Consider the following 19,471-nt stretch of genomic DNA (forward strand, 5'->3'; position numbering starts at 1 on the left):
CAGGGTGCCAGTCCTGGCCTGAGCACGTGCCGCCGGCCAGCATGCCTGCACGTGTGCACGTGCGTGAACGTACCCCCATCCCCCTCTTCCATTACTGGGAGGCCTGCAGGTGGTCATCCCCTGGTCATCCAGGGCAGGGTCCCACTGTACAGAATGGCTGTTGCAGGACCCCTGGGGTGGAAGTGGTGGAGGGGTCAGGATCTGGGCAACTAGGAGGAGCCAGAACTGAGGACGAGACCCCCACCTAGGTGGACAAACTGCCACGGTCCCCACGGGCTTTCCAAGAGGCCCCACTAATGTTTGGGCCTGAAACAAATGCGCTGGCTTTTCTAAAATACAAAAACCAAAGAACACCTGCAGCCTTGAAAGTGACAGATGTCTAGTGAATGTCAGCTGGACACAACCTGGGTCACCTGGTACACAGGACTTGCTCTCAAGCAGAGATCAGCGGTACCTGCCGTGGGTGGTGGGAGCATTGTAAGGTGTGTGACCCAGTGCAGGTGGGGCCTCCCGCGGTGAGAGTCTCGGTAGGGCCCTGGGAGATCAGTGGCGCGTGAGGCGTGCTGGCAGGTCTGTGGCAGAGACTGGGGCAGCACCAAGCAGTGAAGTGGCAGAGGCGTCTCTCGCCTGATAGGACTTCATGGAGCACCTTCTGAGTGCCTGGCCCGCAGGATTCTGGAGTGGGGCTCAGACAGGTCTTGTCCAAGGAGCTGGGGTGGGGCTGAGCACGCTAAGCTCACTTTGAATCCAGGAGAAACAGAGTGGTGGGTGTCTCCAAGGCCCCACGGGAGAGGAGGCTGGCAGCTGGGCGTTTGCTTATTTAACAACTGTTTATTCCATTAACTGGTTTCCAGATGTTAAACCAACCTTGCCTTCCTGGCATGTCCCATTTGACCGTGGTGTAAAGTCCTTTTGATATGTTGGTGTGTATAGATGTGCATATGGAGAGCGTGTGTTGAGGATTCGTGCCTCTGTCGTCACAGGGGATATTGGTGTGTCGTTTTCTTTACTTGTGATGTCTTTGTGTGGCTTTGTGATTCGGAGGCAAGGGGTACGTGCTCTCCAACGAGGCCACATTTGAACTGAGACCTGGGACACAAGGCAGGGTCGTGAGGGTGGCGGGAGGGGGAGCATTCTGGGCCGAGGGGACAGCCAGTGCCAGGGCACGGCAGGCTTGTGCTTGGCGTGTCTGAGGAAGAGCTCCTCCGGCCAGCTGGGGTGAGGGTGCAGAGGAGGAGAATCGTAGGAGATGGTGTCACAGCTGGGGTGAGGCTGCTCCCTTCAGGCCTCACAGGCCAAGGTCAGACCTCTGACTTACAAACCACGCTGTGAAGGCCTCACCAGGTGATGGGGAAATGGGGAGGGGGACGTCCCCAGTGCAGAGAACAAGCAGAATCCGGGACAGAACATCACAGTGGCACCGGTTGGAGGAGTGGAGAGGAGCTTCGGGGCCTGAGGCCTTGGCTGACCCGGGAGTTTGGGCTTCAGACGGGTGGCCTGATGGATGGATGGACAAGCAGTAGGAGACAGGCCCCGGCTGGGGCGGGGGGAGAGGTTGCAGCCATAGGAGCAGGAGGTGTGGGCCGAGGGCCAGGGTCTTTGCTCAGCAAACATACAATAAGCCTGGACCCCTGGGGGGCCAGGGGCCATGTGGCTTGTGTAGTGACTGGTGCTCCCGTGTGCTTTGCCCAGATTCAATGACGAGGTGAAGCACATTAAGGTGGTGGAGAAGGACAGCTGGGTGCACATCACAGAAGCCAAGAAATTTGAAAGCCTCTTGGTATGTGATCCCGCAGCTCCCGCCAGCCCGTCCCAGAGGGTGGGAGGGGGCCCAGGTCTCCCACCGCAGCCACACCGAGGAGGAGCGGCCCGCTGCACCCACTCCTGCAGGCCGGGCTTGCAGAGGGGGAGAGCCCAGCAGGGGTCCCCCTCTCCCCGGGGAGGAGAGTCTTCCCAGTGTGGGAAAGATCCAGGGAAACTGGATTGTAGGGCACCTTGGGACAGGTAGGGCCTCGTCGCAGCCCCCCGAGTCAGACTTCTATCCCCCAAACCCCGTGGTGGACAGTAGGACCACCAGCATCATGCAGCCCATTCGCTTCCAACGCCCCTACCCCCCGCTGTCCCAGCCCAGCCAGAAAGCCACAAAAGGCATAGTCCTTCTTAAAATGACTTTAAAGTTGGACCTGGTGTTCCTTTGCTAAATTACGCGTGTTCCGTGCATGGAGAACATCTAACTAGAGGATCTGAGCTCTTAGACTGCCCACTGCGGCCGCAGAAACACACCCAGTAAAACAGAGTATCCACAATCTGCCCCCAAACCTGATGTTCTTGTCTCAGGGTGAGTCCCCACCGCCTCTCAGTAGAGCCTAGGTGTGGTTTATAGGTTCCTTTTTCAAACAAAGCCCCTGGCCACACTGGACCCAACTCTTAGTTTACCTCTCAACACAATGAATGCTCACCAGGGGGACCACCCTCTTCCTGCCCCACTGTAGCCGTGTGGCATTCGGTCACGTGGACATGCTGGGATTTCTCGAGGCACTTCCTGGTGTTGGACGTGTGGGCGTTTCAAGTTTTTCTCCATTACGAAGAGTGTTGCAGGGAGCATTTGTGTCCATCAATCCCGGCCTTCTTCCCTGACTCTTCCCTTAGAAACTTTTGGGAGAGAAATTGCAGCATCAAAAGTTTGCAATACCACCCTGCCCCCAGTTTGGGTGCTAGGAGGGGCAGCAAGGAGGAGGGGTAGTTTTTGGGGGTCAAGGAGATGAGTCCCCTGTGAGAACCTGGGAAGATGGGAGAGGGAGGGCAGGGCGTCTGGGAGGACTGCCTGGAGGCGGAGGTAGCAGTGAGTGTGTGCGTCTTGCAGGAGTTGGTAGAGTACTACCAGTGCCACTCGCTCAAGGAGAGCTTCAAGCAGCTGGACACCACGCTCAAGTACCCCTACAAGTCACGGGAACGCGTGGCCTCTAGGGCCTCCAGCCGGTCCCCAGGTAATGCCCGTGCGCGGAAGGCTTCCGGTGGGCTGCACTGACCTCGGCCAGGAGCCCCTTCCCTATTCCCACCCCGGGGAGCAGTGGCCCAGGCCCCCCAGCCCTTCACCAGCACCCTTCTGAGCCAGGGTGCCAGGGCGGCCCCATGTGACAGGTGGGGAGTGCCAGCTCTGAATTGCTGCTCCGAGTTTTGGTACCTCTGCCTGGAGGTCAGAGTGGGGAGGGAACAGGGCAGGTCCCTTCTGTCCTCAGATACGTCCCTGTGCCCCAGCACCCCCCCCCCCGCCCAGGGACCCCAGCTGCGAGGGAGCCAGAGCCAGTACCTCTGTTTGCAGATGGGGGCCAGCTGGGGGGAGGGGTAGGGTGGGCCCAGAGTGTTTGGCATCTAGCCCAGGGCTCTGTCTCGGAGCCACCCCACTTCCTTCAGCTGCAGGGGCCTGCAGGACCTCGGGTCCCACCTGGGCAGAGCAGGCCAGGAGAGGAACGACGGGCCTTTAGTGAGCACCTACTGTGTGCCGAGCGAGGGGCTGGGCTCTGCACGAATAGTTTCCTGTATCCTCGCGCGAGCCCGCCCACTGGGAGGAGATGGCCCAGGAAACAGGTGCAGGAGGTGGAGCGAGGGCAGCTGCACCCGTGCCCGGGTGGGTCCCGAGGCCCGCGCCGTCCCGCTGCCCTCCTGGTGCCCTGGGCGGGGCCTGGGCCGCCATCCCCGCCGCCTGTGACCGCGCCTGTGACAGCGTGTGGGTGCTCCCCCGGCCCCCCTTTCACAGTCTCTCTCGCCTCTTTGCAGCTTCCTGCGCTTCCTACAGCTTTTCTTTTCTCAGTCCTCAGGGCTCCTCCGCGCCCTTCTGGTCAGGTACCGCTGCTGCTCGGGGCGTGGGGGGCCCGGCCTGCCGCCAGCTGCCTGGCGGGCCATGGCCCCGGCCTGAAAGTGTCCGCAGCTGCCCGCAGCCTGGGCGGGGCGGGGCGGGGGGACGGGGTGGGGGGTGCCTGCTGCAGCTCCTGCAGACACAGTCCGGCCTGGCGCTGCCCTCACCCCTGCCATGCTCACCCCCATGACCCCTCTCCAGCTCATCAGCCACTGTCCCCCGTTGCTCCCCGGGAGCTTTGCGTCTGGCAGCAGCAAACAGCCGGGCGACCCCTCGGGGTGAAGGTGGGAGCAGCCCCGGGGCGGGCCCCACTCGGCAACAGCAAGGAGGACTTGTGGGGCTTGGGTGCAGGGGGACAGGTCTCGACTGGCCTTGACCGCACGGCCCTCTACTGCCAGAGTCAGAGCCCTCCCCAGCAGCTGCATGTGTTGCCCCTCCCATCACGGGCCATTGTCATCTGTCCATCAGGACTCCTGGGTCCCGGGCCAAGCTGGTCCAACTGGCTTTCCAGTTTGGTGTGGGCTCTGGAGTTGGGGACACGAGGGAAGTCGGGCACCAGTGCCCTGGGGTCCAATTCCAGGCACTTTGTCAGAGTGAAGGCTGGGAGCTGGGCAGCGGTCACTCAGCTGTCCACTGGTCATGTGATGATGCCCAGGCCCTGGGCACACGGGGGGAGGCCCCGAGGGAGCTGTGACAGAGCGCCGACATCTGCTCGTATCCCCACGAGCACGCTCGCCGCCCGTGACGGCCCCCAGTGGGGCGGTGAAGCTCTGACTTCATCACGGTGGAGCTCGGATGGGCCACGTGCCCCCAGGTTGGGGCGCCCACAGAGGAGCGAGGGGCCCTGGGATCGGAGCCTGGTCTGTCCCGCCAGAGCCTTTCCGCTCGATGGGCTCCTCTGTGGGCACAGGGCTGGGCCCCAGGGGAGAGACCCAGCTTGGCCCGAAGGACCCTCAGCCCTGGCCGCCCCGCCCGGCAGCTGTGTGACGCCGCCCATCTCCCTCCAGCAGTGTTCACGCCCCGCGTCATCGGCACGGCCGTGGCCAGGTACAACTTCGCTGCCCGGGACCTGCGGGAGCTCTCGCTGCGAGAAGGCGACGTGGTGAAGATCTACAGCCGCATCGGTGGGGACCAGGGCTGGTGGAAGGGCGAGACCAACGGCCGGGTGAGTGGGACCGGCCCCGGCTCCTGGGCCCCACGGGGTCTCCGCCTCCCTGCGGTGCTCGGGAAGGTGGGGCTCTGGCAGGCTGCCACCGCAGCACCACCTTGCCCTGACTCTGTGCCCTCTGACTGCACCCAGGAGGTTGGGTGTCCCCAGGCTCCGAGAGCCAAGGTCACAGTGAGGAAGCGACTTCCTGGCTCAAATCTGGACCCCGGCCTGTCTGACCCTGTATCTATGCTTGGTCCTATTCTATGGTCCGTTGTGGAAACGGCAGGGGACAGATGCTGGGTGCAGTCTTTAAGTCCCTTGCACGTGCGCAACCCTCTTTGCAGGCCGGGAGGCTGCAGGACTGAGAGTAGGGCTGGATGTTCTCACTGGGCTCCTGCCATTCCATAAGACCTCATTTACACCTTGGTGAGATGGGAAGGGACACACAGTGTCCCCAGCCAGCCTGCGATTCTGAAACCCCATGGCTCCTTATCCTGGTACCCTGTCTGGACCCCCTGGCTTTGACCATTTCCATTGGCAGTCACCCGACAGGGTTCCTGGGCTCCACAAAGCACCGATTAGGAAACGTCCAGTTTTTGCAGGGGCTGCAGCTGCCCACAGACTTGGCTCCCATCACTTACCATTCCATTGCCAGGTGGAAGGAACTGGTCTGCCTCCACCTTGGAGGCCCTTGGGTCTGATCCTTTTTCCATCTGACAGCCCTTCAGAAGTGTGAGGCCACTGAGTCCTAGGCAGTCGACCTGGAGGGCTGGGACTGCTAGCTCTCAAAAGTGCCAAGGGGCACCTGGAGCTGGGCCCTCACCCCAGTCATGAAGTCAGCCAGTTTCCCAGGTGATTTCGATGCAGAGTTCAGTTTTAGAACCCCTGGTTTAGAGTGTTGCTAGATATTCCTGTTATTGATACTTTAACCCTGTTATGAAATGTCACAGTTCTTCTTGCTGTGAAGTCTGCTTTACCTGCTGTTTGAGAGACACCAGCTTTTTGAGGGGATTAGTGTTTTGCATGGCATACTTTCTTCGTTCTTGTATTACTTTCAGCTTTGCTGTATTCTTATATTTAAGATAGTTAGATGATAAAATCTTATTATAAATGGACTTTTACAAGCCAGTCTGATCTGACAGTCCTGACCTTTTGATTAGTATAGGTAGTCCATTTACATTTAATGTAATTACTGAGATATTTAGGTTTAAATGCATCATCTGTTTGTTTTCTATTTTTCACATCTATTCCTTCTTTGTTGTCCTTTCTTTCCGACTTTTGGATTAATCAATTTTTCTATTCCACTTCTCACCCCCCTTGCTTAGTTTGTTAGTTACACATTCCTTTCCTGTTACTTAAGTGGTTACCTTAGAGCTTCAATGTCACTTTGATTTCTGACAGACCACCTTAAATTAGTACTTTCACTACTTACCAGACAATGCAAGGACCTGACGCCCTTTGACTATATTCATTTTCCTTCCAACTTTTGGGCAAGTGTTGTCATGTTTCTTAATTTGACATTTTTTAACCCCATAAGACATTATTTTTGTTTTAAGCGGTTAATTTTCATTTAGATTTTTTTAAAAATTTTATTTATTTATTTATTTATTTATTTATTTATTTATGGCTGTGTCGGGTCTTCGTTTCTGTGCTAGGGTTTTCTCTAGTTGCAGCAAGTGGGGGCCACTCTTCATCACGGTGCGCAGGCCTCTCACTGTCGCGGCCTCTCTTGTTGCGGAGCACAGGCTTCAGGCGCGCAGGCTGAGCAATTGTGGCTCACGGGCCTAGTCGCTCTGCGGCATGTGGGATCTTCCCAGACCAGGGCTCGAACCTGTGTCCCCTGCATTGGCAGGCAGATTCTCAACCACTGCGCCACCAGGGAAGCCCGTAGATTTACCTCTTTACCTTTCCCAGGGTTCCTCATTCCTTTCTGCATTGTTATACATAAAATCAAAACCAGATTCCTGGTGCTTGAAGTTCCCTCTTAGTATGATTTTTAGTGCAAGTCTGCTACTTATAGATTCTCAGTTTTTGTAGGATCTGAACACATCTTTCTTTCACTTTCTTTTTTAAATGTTTTCATTATAAAATGTTTGTAATTTATTTTGATATAATTTCAAATTTAAAGAAAAGTTGCAGTCCTACAAAAACTCCCACATGCCCGAATTTACCAATTAAGAATGGTTTGTTCATTTGGTTTCTCATTTGCATTCTCTCTCTCTCTCTCTCTGTAAGTGTGGGTGTGTGTACACTTATTTTTCTCTAAACCATTTGGAAATCAATTGCAGAAATCATAGCGCTTTACCCTTAAAGAACTGTAGTGTGTATTTCTTAAGATCAAGGACATTTCCCTTTGATATAATTATCTAATCCCCAGTCCATATTCAGATTTCACAACTGTCCCAATAGTGTCTTCTCTAGTTATTTTGCCCTGGTCCTAGATCATGAATTGCATTTACTTGCCATGACCCTCAACTCTCTTTAATCTGGGACAGTTCTTCAGCTTTTCTCTGTCTTACATGACTTTGACAATGTGGAGAGTATGGGCCAGTTATTTTTGTAGATTATCCCTCAATTTAGGTTTCTTTGATATTTCTTCATGATTAGACTGAGGTTGTATTTTTTGGTGGGAACACCACAATGGGCATGTTTTCTCTTTTTCAGTGCTGAAGAGTCCTTTCAAGAAGTTTATGTCAGTTTGCCCCATTATTGTGACATTAACTTTGATCACTTGGTTAAGGTGGTGTCTGCCAAGTTTCTCCACTCTGAATTTACTGTAGTTAATAAGTAATGTGCACGGTAATACTTTGAAATCAGATAAACAGGCTGTTCCTCATCAAACTTTCACCTACTAGTTTTATCATTCATTGATGAATTTTGCCTATTCAGTTATTTCTATCATGGTGGAGAATAGTGATTTTCTATCTTTTTTTATACACTTATTAGTGGACATTCTACTGTAAGGAAAAGCTTTCTCTTCTCTGCTTGGTCATTCTCCCCCAGCAATCAGTCATCTCTCCAATGAGACCTGCTTCCTTTTTATGAGCCATTTTATTGAGTTCATTTTTGAAGGGTATTTTTTACTGGGTTTAGAATTCTAGGCTGGCAGATCTTTTATTTCAGCACTTCGAGGATGTCATTCTATTGTCACCAGGCTTCCATCATTTCTGTAGAAAAGTCCATCAGCATTCTTATCGTGATTCCTTTGGAGGAAGTGTCTGCACTACTCCCCACTGGGCTCCATGTGAAAAAAGTCTTTGTTTTTCATCAGTTTTACTATACTGTGCCTATGTATGGGTTTCTCTGTATTCATTCTGTTTGAGATTTGCAGAGATTTCTTTGAATGTGTGGTTTGATGTCCTACATCAGTTTTGGAAATTTCTTCAGATAGTGTATCTGCTCCATTTTCTCTCTTTTCTCCTGGGGATCTGTTCACATGGATGGTAGATCTTGTTCACCATGGCCCACATATTATTTTTACCGTTTTATGTGTGTTTCATCCATTTTCTCTGGTTTTCCATCTCATTACTCTTTATTGACTTATCTTCCAGTTTATTAGTCTTCTTTTCTGCTTTGTCTAATCTGCTCTTAACTTCAGTCATTATATTTTTCAGTTCTAGGATTTCTATTTGATTTCTGATTTCAGTTCTCTGGGAAAATTTTCTGCTTTTTCATCAGTTTTCTGAAACAGACAGGTTAGAGTTACTTACGTTTCCTGATGGATGACCCCAATATCTGGATGACCTGTAGATTGGTTTCTGCTGTCTGCATTTTCTCTTCGTTTCTGTCACTTGTTCCTGATTAAATGCTGAGCTTGCGTATAAAACACCACAGAGGCTCTGGATGATGTTATTTTCCTCCAGAGAGGATTTAATTTTTTTCTGACTGGCAGTTAGCTGGTGGGCAGGTCGTCTTGAACTGCTCTGGGCTGGTGCATTTCAGGGTCACCCCTACTCCTGGGCCTCGACTCCACTAGGCTCTCTGCCTCTTCTCCAGGGCCTCTCTCGGAGGTGGGCCTGCCTTAGAACGCCAGCCTTTTAAAGAATCGCCCACCTCCACAAACCTCCACTTGCCCTCACCCTTCACACACACTTAACGTGAGTCTGCCATCTTTCTCAGATTGGCTGGTTTCCTTCAACGTACGTAGAAGAAGAGGGCATCCAGTGACAGCGAGAATGCGGACAGGACTCGCGGATTTTCTTGGAAGAGTCGCTCCAGTGCTGAAGTCTGTCTCCAGCTCTGAGACTCAGAGGGGAAATGCCCGCCAACCTTCCAGTCTTCAACAGCCCATGGGGATGGGGAGGGTTTTCAGAATCCTACATGTGATCCGTCCCACCACCAGCCTGCCCTTGGTGGCCTGTCCTGGGTACGCCACTTGTACATACAGGAAATCTGGGCCAGCCCTGCTTGGCTGCCACCCCCGGAGTGCTGAGGAGAGGGAGCGCCTGTGGCGTCCCGAGCCAGGCTCTGGGTGACAGCTGAGGCCAGAGCTCACCTCGCCCTTGTCCTGTCGAGATGGCCTTCAGGAGCTTAGGTTTGAATGGCATATGCTATCCCAGGGAGGGCTGGGGACCTTCCCCTTGGTCCCTCCTGCTCAGCCTCTGGACCCTCAGCCCTGCTGCGTCCTGCTGTTCCCAGGGGGAGGCAGAAGGGACCAGAGCCAGGCTGCTGTGCTTGGGGACAGAGGGAGAGAGCATCGCCAGGGCCCGTGTGCAGCCCCTCGGCCCCCTCCTGTCCCTCTGCGCTGGGGGTGTGCAGAGACCCCAGGGTGGCCGCCCTCTCGGGAGGGAGCCTTGGGAACCTTGAAGCTGCCGCCCCTGCTCCCCAGTCAGTGGTACTGTCCTTTGCCCCGAGTCCTTGGTGTGTGTCTGTCCTGTCCTGCTGCCAGGTGGATGCATCGTTTGTCAGCCCTGACGTGGGCGGGAAGCAAACGCGGTTTTCTGCTTGCTTGGTCCCTGCTGCTCACACTCTTCTCCAGAAGGAGGCCCCCCGCCACCGCTCCCAAGCAGGCGGGCCCTCTGGGTGTCCCGTGTCCCGCCAGGGGGTCCCTGAGGGTCTTCCCAGCCTTTGCACAGATGTCGGTTCTAGCCCTTGGCAAGTCTTCCTTCCAAGGGCTCTTGCAGCCCATGAAACAGGGCCTGCGGCCAGCCCGAAATAAGTGCTCTTGGGGTAGCTCCGCCCCCGAACTCGCCCTCCTCACTCCTCCTGGCCCTTGACCTCTGGCTGGCTTGGCCAGACCCTCTTCTCTCTGCCCGGATGTCACATGAGACCCAGCGACGCTGTCCCCTCCGAGTTCCGTGCCAAAGCTACGGGTGCAGCCTGGGCCTCGTGGGTCCCCCTTTCCCTTCGGTCAGCTGCACAAGGTCGGGCGTTGCCAAGGCTGGCCCCTGCCGGGGTGGGCGCTGGTGGCCACACCACACCCTGGGGTTCCTCTGAGGTCAGCCTCGTGATCTCCAGGCTCAGCTCAACACAGCAGCATTCTGGCGTGGGGAGGAGGTGGGGAGGGGTCTGCGAGGGCGTGTGCAGGCAGGAGAGACAAGGCAGCCAGCAAAGGCTTGGGAAATGAGGGTCACAGGATTGTATTTGGGGGCAGTGGGCAAAGCGGGGGAAGGGAGAATTTTCCATGGAGAGAGCAGACCCAAATCCTGGTCAGGGTGCACCCAGCACTTTGCACGTGACCTCGGCGCAGCCGGCCCAGCTGTGAGCCCGGGATGGGAGGGGAGAAAACCAGCCCGCCAGCCCCATTCGTGTTTACGGTTGTCAGAAAAGTTTTGGTTTCTGTTCTTGATGTTGTTAGGGTTTTGTTTTGTTTCGTTTTGGTTTTGGTTTGGCTTGTTTGCTTTTTAAGGGAAAAAAAAGTTGGTAGTTATTTCCTCCAAAACTCCCATTATATATCTGTGGATAATAAGGAAGAGATTTTAAAATAGCAAGAAAATAATGTATATTTGAGGTCATCATGAAACAAGGCGTCGTGATAACGGAGGACACTGAGAAAACCTAATTTAGAACCCTGGTTCTTGTGACTGTTCTGCTTTGTTTTTGTGTGTTAGGAAGCTTGTCTTGGTTGGGTTAGTTTTTGCACTGCAGGAAGCAGGAGGGGAGGAGGGCCGGGCACAGGCTGGGATGCGGGCGGTTGCAGCAGGAGATGGGACGCCCTCTGGCGGGGCTTCGGACCTGGGGCCTGAGATTAGCTGTGAACACTTAGGAGCCCGACGCATGCGGGTCAGGGATCTGGGGGGTCCCGCAGCTGGTGGTGACCCCAAACAGAACGCAAACTGTACATTTGCCAATAGGTTTTCTTCAGACCACGGTTTCTACCACAAATAAACCCGAGTTCTTTTCTGCAGGAGTGGCTGGCCTTTCATGCTGGGGAGGAGGGACCGGCTGGATTCCTGTGTGTCCAGAAGGGTCTGCCCCGTCCGGATACTGTCGGCCCAGGGGGCGGTGGCCTGGGTCAGACATGGGCCTTGGGGTGGCTCGGCCTTGGGCATGCGCTGGGGGTCTGGAGCGACGATGCCAGGCCACCGACCAGGCATCTCCGGGCTGGCCCAGGTCACGGGCTTCCTATGCAGCGTCCTGTGACCCCTCCAGCAACCCTCAGAGGCAGGTGTCACTGTCTTCTGTTTGGATGGGATTCAAACCCCAGCCCTGCCACTTGGGCATGTCCTTCACCTCCTGAGCATGTTTCTTTATATATACGTGTTGGAGATAAAAATAATCTCCCCAGAGGGTGACTCTGTGGCCTGTGGTAGAGAAGATCAGAATAGTACAGTCGAGACTTATGTCTCCCTTACGGGGAAGCAGTGCAGAGGCGGTGGCCCAGGGTGGCTTGGGGCCCCCATCCCCCCCAGACTCCCCTCATCTTCAGCGTGCACTTCCCTCCTCATAGTCACCTCGTGGTCCAAGGTGGCTGCTAGAGCTGCTGCCATCGAGGCTGTGGGCAGATGCAGAAGCTGACATAGCACTTCCCCTTACTCTCCTTACCCAGGGCTTGGGCATGTGGCCATTCCTGGCCACACTGGGGGCTGCAGATGCGGGACCTGGGCTGGGTGCACAGCCTGGAGAACGCTGGGTCTTGTTACTGCAGAGATGGAACCAGACAGGACCCACCTTGAGGGGGTGAGGGTCAAGTGAGACTCGGAGCCTGGCGCACACCTGGTGCTCAGCAGATGTCAGTTTTTGTTACAGACCGAGGAGGCGACTGCAGATGTTTGAGGTGACACAGCTGGAGAGTGTTGGAGGTTGCCTGCAGCCCTGGTCTCCAGGACCCAGAGCCTCAGAGCCTGGCTTAAGCTGGTGCCCCGAGAACCAGATGGGGGACTGCCCCCTCTCTGAGAATCCCTCAGGCCTGAGTCCCCCGAGAGGCCAGGTGTTCCCACACCGCCTCCCCGAGAACCAGCCTCTAGTTCTGAGTTCTCGTGTCCACACGTAGGGGATGGAAAGGCCCAGACCCTCGCTGACCAGCCTCTGGGCCGGCACTCAGCTGCCCTGAGCTTGGACGGCCCTGGAGAAAGCTCCAGGCCGGGGAGCAGAGAGCCGTGGCGGTCTGAGGGGCAGCTGCGGGTGAACATGGGGGCTGGGGGCCCTTGGGGAGGGCACCAGCAGCACCCGCTGCGGGGTCCAGATGGGAAAAGGGTGGGAAGCCCCGGGCCTGCGTGTGGACAGGGTGGAGGCCCAGCAGGGACAGGCCTGCCTGCCCGAGGTTACCCCCGACGCTGGGAAGCAGATGGGAGCCGTGCGCTCCCGGGCACTGAGGCTGGCTGCCTGCGGGCTCTTGGGGGCACTGAGTGTCCTGCCCCTTGATTCTGACAACCGCAGACTCCCCTTGGGCAGGGCCACCGTGGAGGCCTCTTGTGTCCAGAGTTTGAGAAACTCTCCCTGGGTGAAAGAAGGAAACAACCCATTTCCGGAGGGGACGTGGACCCCTCTACCCGCCACTCCACCACTACTGACAGGAACACCCTAGAAGACACAGAATGCAGGCTGAGCCTGAGAGAAGGGGCGCATCCCAGAGAGGAGAGCCCGGAGCAGAGCGGCTGCTGGGAGCCAACGCCAGGGCGGCTTCCAGGCTCTCGGGCCACCTGGGGTTGGGACCTGGGATCCTCACACGCGTGGCCTCAGCCACAGGTCCTCGCAGGCCAGGGAACTCTAACACACGTGGATCCAAACAAACAAGGTCACGGACCAGGACAAATACTTCAATGTGTTTTTTTAAAACTTTCCAGCAGGGACTTCCCTGGTGGCGCAGTGGTTAAGAATCCGCCTGCCAACGCAGGGTACACAGGTTCGATCCCTGGTCCGGGAAGATCCCACATGCCACAGAGCAAGGAGTTAAAACTTTCCAGCAATAAAAGAATGAATTAACACAGAATGGTTAACCCTGGGCTTCAAAGAGAAAATAAAATCCACTGGGCAGCAAGCAAAAGATCAAGTGCCTTAACCGGGAGAACAGCTTGGGCTTGCCCTAGACCGCAGCCCGTCAGTGTGCCCAAGGCTTCGTGCTCACAAAGTCTAAATGTAAGGCAGCGAGTAGGCCACTTCCAACCCTCAGCATCTCAGGGATTGTTCTGCGTGGGAGCGCTGCTTACAGAAATGACGGGGGACCACCCTGGAGCCGGAGGAGTGGGAGAGCCGCGCCACAGGATCGGGGGGACGTTGAACCTCTATCTGCAGGAACACGTCTCAGACAAGGTGAAGATTGGGTTTCAGAACCTAGTATAATGATTCTAAACCCTGTCCCAAGAGAGAACGAATCTCAAAACGATTTCAGGAAAGCGCTGGGAAGAGAAAAAGACGGGAGGTGAGAGGCAGCATAGGCGCACTGGTTTTCTCATCTTTTCCAGGTAGAAGTCAAGACCTGGTCTTGAAACCTGAAAACTAATAGAGGTGTAAGTATACTTAACAGCATAAAGATAAACACTAAGAAAGAAAAGATAACGAACTAAAGTTGGATGGAGATGAGAGAGGAAGGGTAGGGAAGAGAAAATAGTCCAATTTCATCACGGCTCATGGTAGAGGTGATGGATACTGCCTGAAAAGAAGAGGATTGGTGTCTGTTTCCGGCGGTGTGTAGGGGGATTGGTTTTCTGTTGCTGCCATGACAAATTACCAGCACACGCTGTCCTCTTATGGTTCCGTGGGTTATAGAAGCCCCACACAGGTCCCCCTGGGCTGAAATCAAGGTGCTGCACGGGGGTGTTCCTTTCTGGAGGCTTTAGGGGAGAATCTGTCCCTGGCCCTTCCGGCTTCTAGAAGCCGTCTGCATTCCCTGGGCCATAACCCCTTCCTCCGTCTTCAAAGCCAGCAGGGTTGTATATCCGACCCTTCTGTGGTCACGTCTCTCTGTCTCCCTCTGACCACAGCTGGGAATGGTTCTCCACTTTTAAAGACACGTGATCAGATGGGTCCCACCCACATAATCCATCTCAAGGTCCGTCACTGTCATCACATCTGCAAAGTCTCTTTTGCCATGAGAGGTAACGTGGTCACAGGTGCCAGACATTAGGATGTGGACCTCTCTGGGGGGCCATTATTCGGCCTACAGTGGTATGTTGGATACTCTGACCAGTCCCCCTGGTAAGCACAACAAACGTGGTGGGAAAATGTTTTTGATTTCATCAGTGAGGTGGTAATGAAGAAGAAACACTCAGAAGCCAAAAGGTGAGTGTAGGCAGGAGTCCAGAGAGGTCAGCTGGCTCCCTCCTTATGGGCATTTGCCCAACCTAGTGAGCTTGAGTACCAGTTCGAGGAGCCCGGCTGGGTGTGGAGGAGAGGGGACAAAGCCCAGCCCCCGACCAAAGTACCAAATCTAATAGGTGAGCTCTTTCTTAAAGCTGGGACCCCAGTGGACCTCACTCTAAATGTCAAGATGACAAGGAGCACATCACTTCTGCAGCCGCCACAGCCATCATGCGACGGCAGAGAAAAGTCTTTTTCTTGGACCTTGACAATGGGTGGAGGGAAAAGCAAAATCTTCCCTGAGGACGTGTTATGGATCCAACTGTATCCCTCCCAAAAAGATATGATGAAGTCCCAGTACCTCTGAATGTGACCAGATTTGGAAATAGGGTCTTTGCAGGTGTAGTCATGTTGAGATGAGATCATGAGGGTGGGCCCTGATCCAATATGACTGGTATCCTTATAAAATTTGGAAATTTGGACACAGAGACAGACGTGCACACAGGGAGAACAGGCTGTGAAATGGAAGCAGGTCCTCCTTTAGAGACCTTAGAAGCAGCCAGCCCTGCTGACCCCTTGATCTTGGACTGCTGGCCTCCAGAACTGTGAGAATAAATCGCTGTTGTTTGTGGTACTTTGTTACATCAGCCCTAGGAAACACATACCATGTGTAACTCTAATTTGGCACCTAAGAAGGTTGCCGCCTGAATTTGCACTTCCTGCGGGTCTGAAAAACCAGGAGCTGAGAGTGTAAAGTAGGATCACAGGTTGTTGATACTCCTGAGTGCCCGAAAAAAGGAAATACAAATCAATCATCTCTGGAAGAATCCGCTTTCAATTTCAGCCTCAAATAGTCCCTGAGGGAAAGTTCCAAGAAATACATACTCACTGTCCAAAAGCATAGGTCACACAAGGAAATGGGTAGCAAAAACCACAGGCCGCTGAATCGGATCCACAAGCAGACTGCAAAATAATTATGCTTAAAAACAGTCTAAAAGGGATCGGAAATGTGTGTAATGACCAAGGAACCATGAAAAATAACCAAGCCAGTTAGACAATCAAACGAAACTTCTAGACCTGTAATCAAACTTTGGGACCATCGGGCAGCTGGGCTCAGACTGGACACCACGGCATGACATGGTGTGGGTCAAGGAAGAAGCACGTTGGGAGACATTTGCAAGGCGAGCCTAGAAGCCAGTGCTGCTGGCGGACACACAGTGTGTTTGCATTCCCGAGGATGACACCGTCACCCCTACCCTAAGACTACCTTCTTATAGTAGGAGCAGGAGAAAATGGCCTTGTCAGAGGGAGAAGTACAAGCAAACTACTTGGGTTCCGGTGCTTATGGGAGTTGTCTGGGAATGTCTACTGCCCTGCCCTGCAGATCCTGGGGTGCAGGAGAGGCTACTCTTTCTCTGACTGTGTCTAATCTGAGCCACAACTACTGAAGCCCACGTGCCACAACTACTGAAGCCCGCGTGCCTGGAGTCCGTGCTCCGCAACAAGAGAAGCCACCGCAATGAGAAGCTCACGCACTGCAACAAAGAGTAGCCCACACTGGCCACAACTAGAGAAAGCCCGTGCGCAGCAACGAAGACCCAACGCAGCCAAAAATAAAATAAATTAAAAAAAAAAAATACTCCGTAACAAAACTTGTCGACTAATACTGAAGCTGAACTTGAACCAAAATTTGTGACCTTGATAACTTGCATTACAAAAGCAAAGGGCTGGAAGTAGGTGTTCTTTTCACACATAGTCCTTTCAGGCTGGAACAAAACATTGATTCCTTGAACAAAAGTTTTATGTCTCCGTTAAGCATTTTCATGTTATCTATTTAAAATGTAATTTTGGAATTCCCTGGTGGTCCAGTGGTTAGGACTCTGCGCTTCTGCTGCAGGGGGCACGAGTTTGATCCCTGGTTGGGGAACTAAGATCCCACATGCTGCGTGGCGCAGCCAAAATTAAATAAAATATTCAGACATAAAGTGTGTGGCCTCCATTTGTTTAAAAAAAAAAAGTGACTTTTCCAAGTAGAAAATTACAAATGTATTAAATGTGCACCAATTACAGGGTTTTAAAATTACAGCTCTGGCTCAGATGGCTGTCTTAGGGCGGCTGGTTCCCCCTGCTCTAGGGGGGGTGGCAGTGGGGAGCTTTCCTGAGAAGGTTTTACAACGTTTGTGGGTTAACTCAGACTCCTGTTCCTTAGTCGCAAGTTGATGAATTGATTTTCCTTAACAATTTAGTTTTGCTCTTTTACTTTCCCTAGAAAAAGAAAACCCACACATGCACCTAAACTCTATGTGGGCGCACTGGAACCGGCTGGTGCCAGCTCATGGGAGCTGAGGGTGTAGCCTCTTCCCAAGTCTCTGTTCGGTGGCGTCCTTCTCGTCGGCAGGTTGAAATCGGCCCTGGTGGGGGCATGTACACGGCAGATGTCAGCCAGCGCTCCGCACCTGGGGAGCCAAATGTTAAACGTTTAGCGGCACCCCACTGGATAAGGAGGCTCACTAACAACGATTAGCTATGACAGTCCTGGAGGTTAATACACTCCACAGCATAGCCTCAAGATACATAAAATAAAAACACACAATTATGGGGAGAAGTGGACACATTCCAGTCACAGAGGGGGACACACTCACACAGCACTCAGAGATGGCTGGCAGTATTCAGTAAGGAAGCTCCCTGCCAGGGGAGTGTTCCGTGTGGAGGACAGCGGGACAGCCAGACAGAGCCCAGGCTGTCACTCCCAGTGGGGATCCACCTCCCTGCCCGCCTGCAGGTCCCCTTTTGGGGACAGTCCCTCTCCAGGGGGCTGCATCCCCAGTCTCTGGGTCCAGCGTTCCCGGGGGTGTCATACTCACATGTGGCCACCAGGGGACGAGGTTTCCTGGGAAGGCCCATTCTCCTCTGCTGTCTGGATCTTGGTGCTGGCCCCGCCCACACGGGCCCAGCGGCCGGAGTGACCAGTTCCCTCCCTACGTTTGTTTCCATCACAAATAACGTTGGAAAGAAATGACGGAGTGAAGTGGGAGCCTCAAGGCCCTGGCGTGCAGCTGCCCACGCCCGCTGTGTGTGTGTGGAGGTAGGGCCCAGGTGGCTGCAGCCCCCAGCCGTCCTCACCTGCCCTCGGCGTGTGCGTCTGGGGGGGGGGCACCCACCTGCCTCTCTGGAAGGACCACCACTTACCCCCAGATAATAAAACATTGTCTTCATGAAGGCATGGGCAGGGAGTTGATGTCATTTTTTTTTTTAAGGTTCTTATTGGAAAAATAAAATCTTGGCAGTGCAAACGCAGCCCTCAACAGTTGTTCTGGAAACTTCCCTGGTCCATGAGTTGCCCGGGTCTGGTGCCCATTAGCTGTGTTCTGTCTTGGTTTTCTCATCTCTACAATGGGCAGCAGTGTGCCTCCCTCCCCTGAGATGACACACGGGACGCACTCAGCACACTGCTGACCCCCCTCGCCTCCCCCCATAGGTGTGCCCTGCTGGCAAGGCTCAGGGGCAAATGGGGCCGGCACCAGGTGTGGCTGGGTCTGATGTGGCCAGGTATTGTTGGCTGGTTACTTGATGTCCCTCCTCTGCAGGGCCACACGCAGAGCTCCGAGGAGGAAACTCCTCCCCTGGCCAGGCCCCCTGCTCCACCCTGGACGTCTGCCCAGTCAGAGGGCGGCCTGCAGACGCCTCCCTCTGCCCTGGGAGCCCGGCCAGCAGGTGGGTGTGGAGGGCTGGCCGGGGCTGTGGAGAGGGCCAGCCTGGGCCAGAAGGCGGTGTCTCAGGGCCGGTCATAACATGCAGAGAAACTTGCAAAAATTCCCTGAAACTGACAGTGCGGGGGTTACAGCCCCTGCTTCCCAGATGGGGAAAGAGGCTTGTCGAGGGAGGGGAGACCAGCCCAGATGGCACAGCAGCCTGGCAGCAGGACCCTGGCCCAGGGTCCCTAGCTGGAGCCTGCCCACCTCCTGACCTGTGGCCCTCTTCCAGACCCAAGCAGCACCCAATCGATGACAAATCCTACAACGCTGACCCACAGGCGAGCCCAGCCCTCCAGCCACCACCCCTCGTCCAAAGTCCAGGGGGACAGTGCTGCCCGCTTGCTTGGGACAGTTTTGCAACAGCTGCTTGTCTTTGAGCAGAGGGCAAAGAGAGGTCTGGGCTGCCTCGGCTGCTGTCCTGGGGCTGCAGTGACTACTGTGTCCCTGGCCTGGGCACCCCGTGTCTACGGGTCTGAGGAGGACACGGTCATGCTCCTTCCTAGCCCTCTCTGACCTGTCCTTCACCCCATCCAGGGAGGGCAGCCCTGCCTCAGGCTGCAAGGCCAAGCCTGCCATCTGCTGAGTGACCGGGCTGCTGTCCTCCCTGCCCCGGACCCCAGCACTGCCCCGTCGTGCTGGTGGAGCCAGCCGTCCTCCAGAGGGGCCAAGGGGGGGTGAGTGACAGTCTCTGTCCCCATGATGGGGACTGACAATGGCGACAGCACATAGGCCAGAGCCCCAGCCACCTCCTCCGAGATGGCCTCCTGGGTTTCTGCTGGAAAGAAGGACAGCTTGTTCAGGACCGCCCCCCAACACAGCCAGCCTCGTGGCCACCTTGCCCCTCGCTGCCTCCGTCTTCTTCCTGGACCCTGAGGCCCTCAAGGGCAGGGAATGGGTCATAGCTGCCTCTGGGTCTCCCTGCAGTTCTTTGCATACAGTAGGTGCTCAGTAAATGTAGAGGGCAGACAAATTGGCAGCAAGACGTTGGAAAGCTCAGTAAATGTAGAGGGCAGACAAATTGGCAGCAAGACA

General features: G+C 54.8%; 1 protein-coding gene and 1 long non-coding RNA gene across 10 annotated transcripts in view; one reads left to right on the top strand and one right to left on the bottom strand.

Annotated features, from left to right (window-relative positions):
* The window catches only part of VAV2 (vav guanine nucleotide exchange factor 2), a 183,558-nt gene extending 172,206 nt beyond the window's left edge, over window positions 1–11,352 (top strand). For 4 of the 9 annotated variants that reach the window (XM_082402378.1, XM_082402379.1, XM_082402382.1 and 1 more), the window contains 2 exons: window positions 4,864–5,021; window positions 9,126–11,352. In XM_082402378.1, coding sequence (XP_082258504.1) covers window positions 4,864–5,021; window positions 9,126–9,481 — 514 coding nt within the window. In that variant the 3' untranslated portion in view covers window positions 9,482–11,352. Of the gene's footprint in view, window positions 1–1,692; window positions 1,781–2,863; window positions 2,988–3,777; window positions 3,844–4,863; window positions 5,022–9,125 lie in introns of all 9 variants that reach the window. The other 5 variants (XM_082402376.1, XM_082402377.1, XM_082402381.1 and 2 more) reach the window with 5 other exon arrangements.
* LOC309633505 lies at window positions 10,833–19,108 on the bottom strand. The gene is made up of 2 exons (XR_014247581.1): window positions 17,549–19,108; window positions 10,833–17,140 (listed from the first exon to the last, which is right to left on the bottom strand). It is a non-coding gene; the product is annotated as an uncharacterized lncRNA (long non-coding RNA).
* Between the last annotated feature and the right edge of the window lie 363 nt (window positions 19,109–19,471).

Source organism: Balaenoptera borealis, assembly GCF_965194805.1.
Source record: "Balaenoptera borealis genome assembly, chromosome: 8".
Taxonomy (NCBI): domain Eukaryota; kingdom Metazoa; phylum Chordata; class Mammalia; order Artiodactyla; family Balaenopteridae; genus Balaenoptera; species Balaenoptera borealis.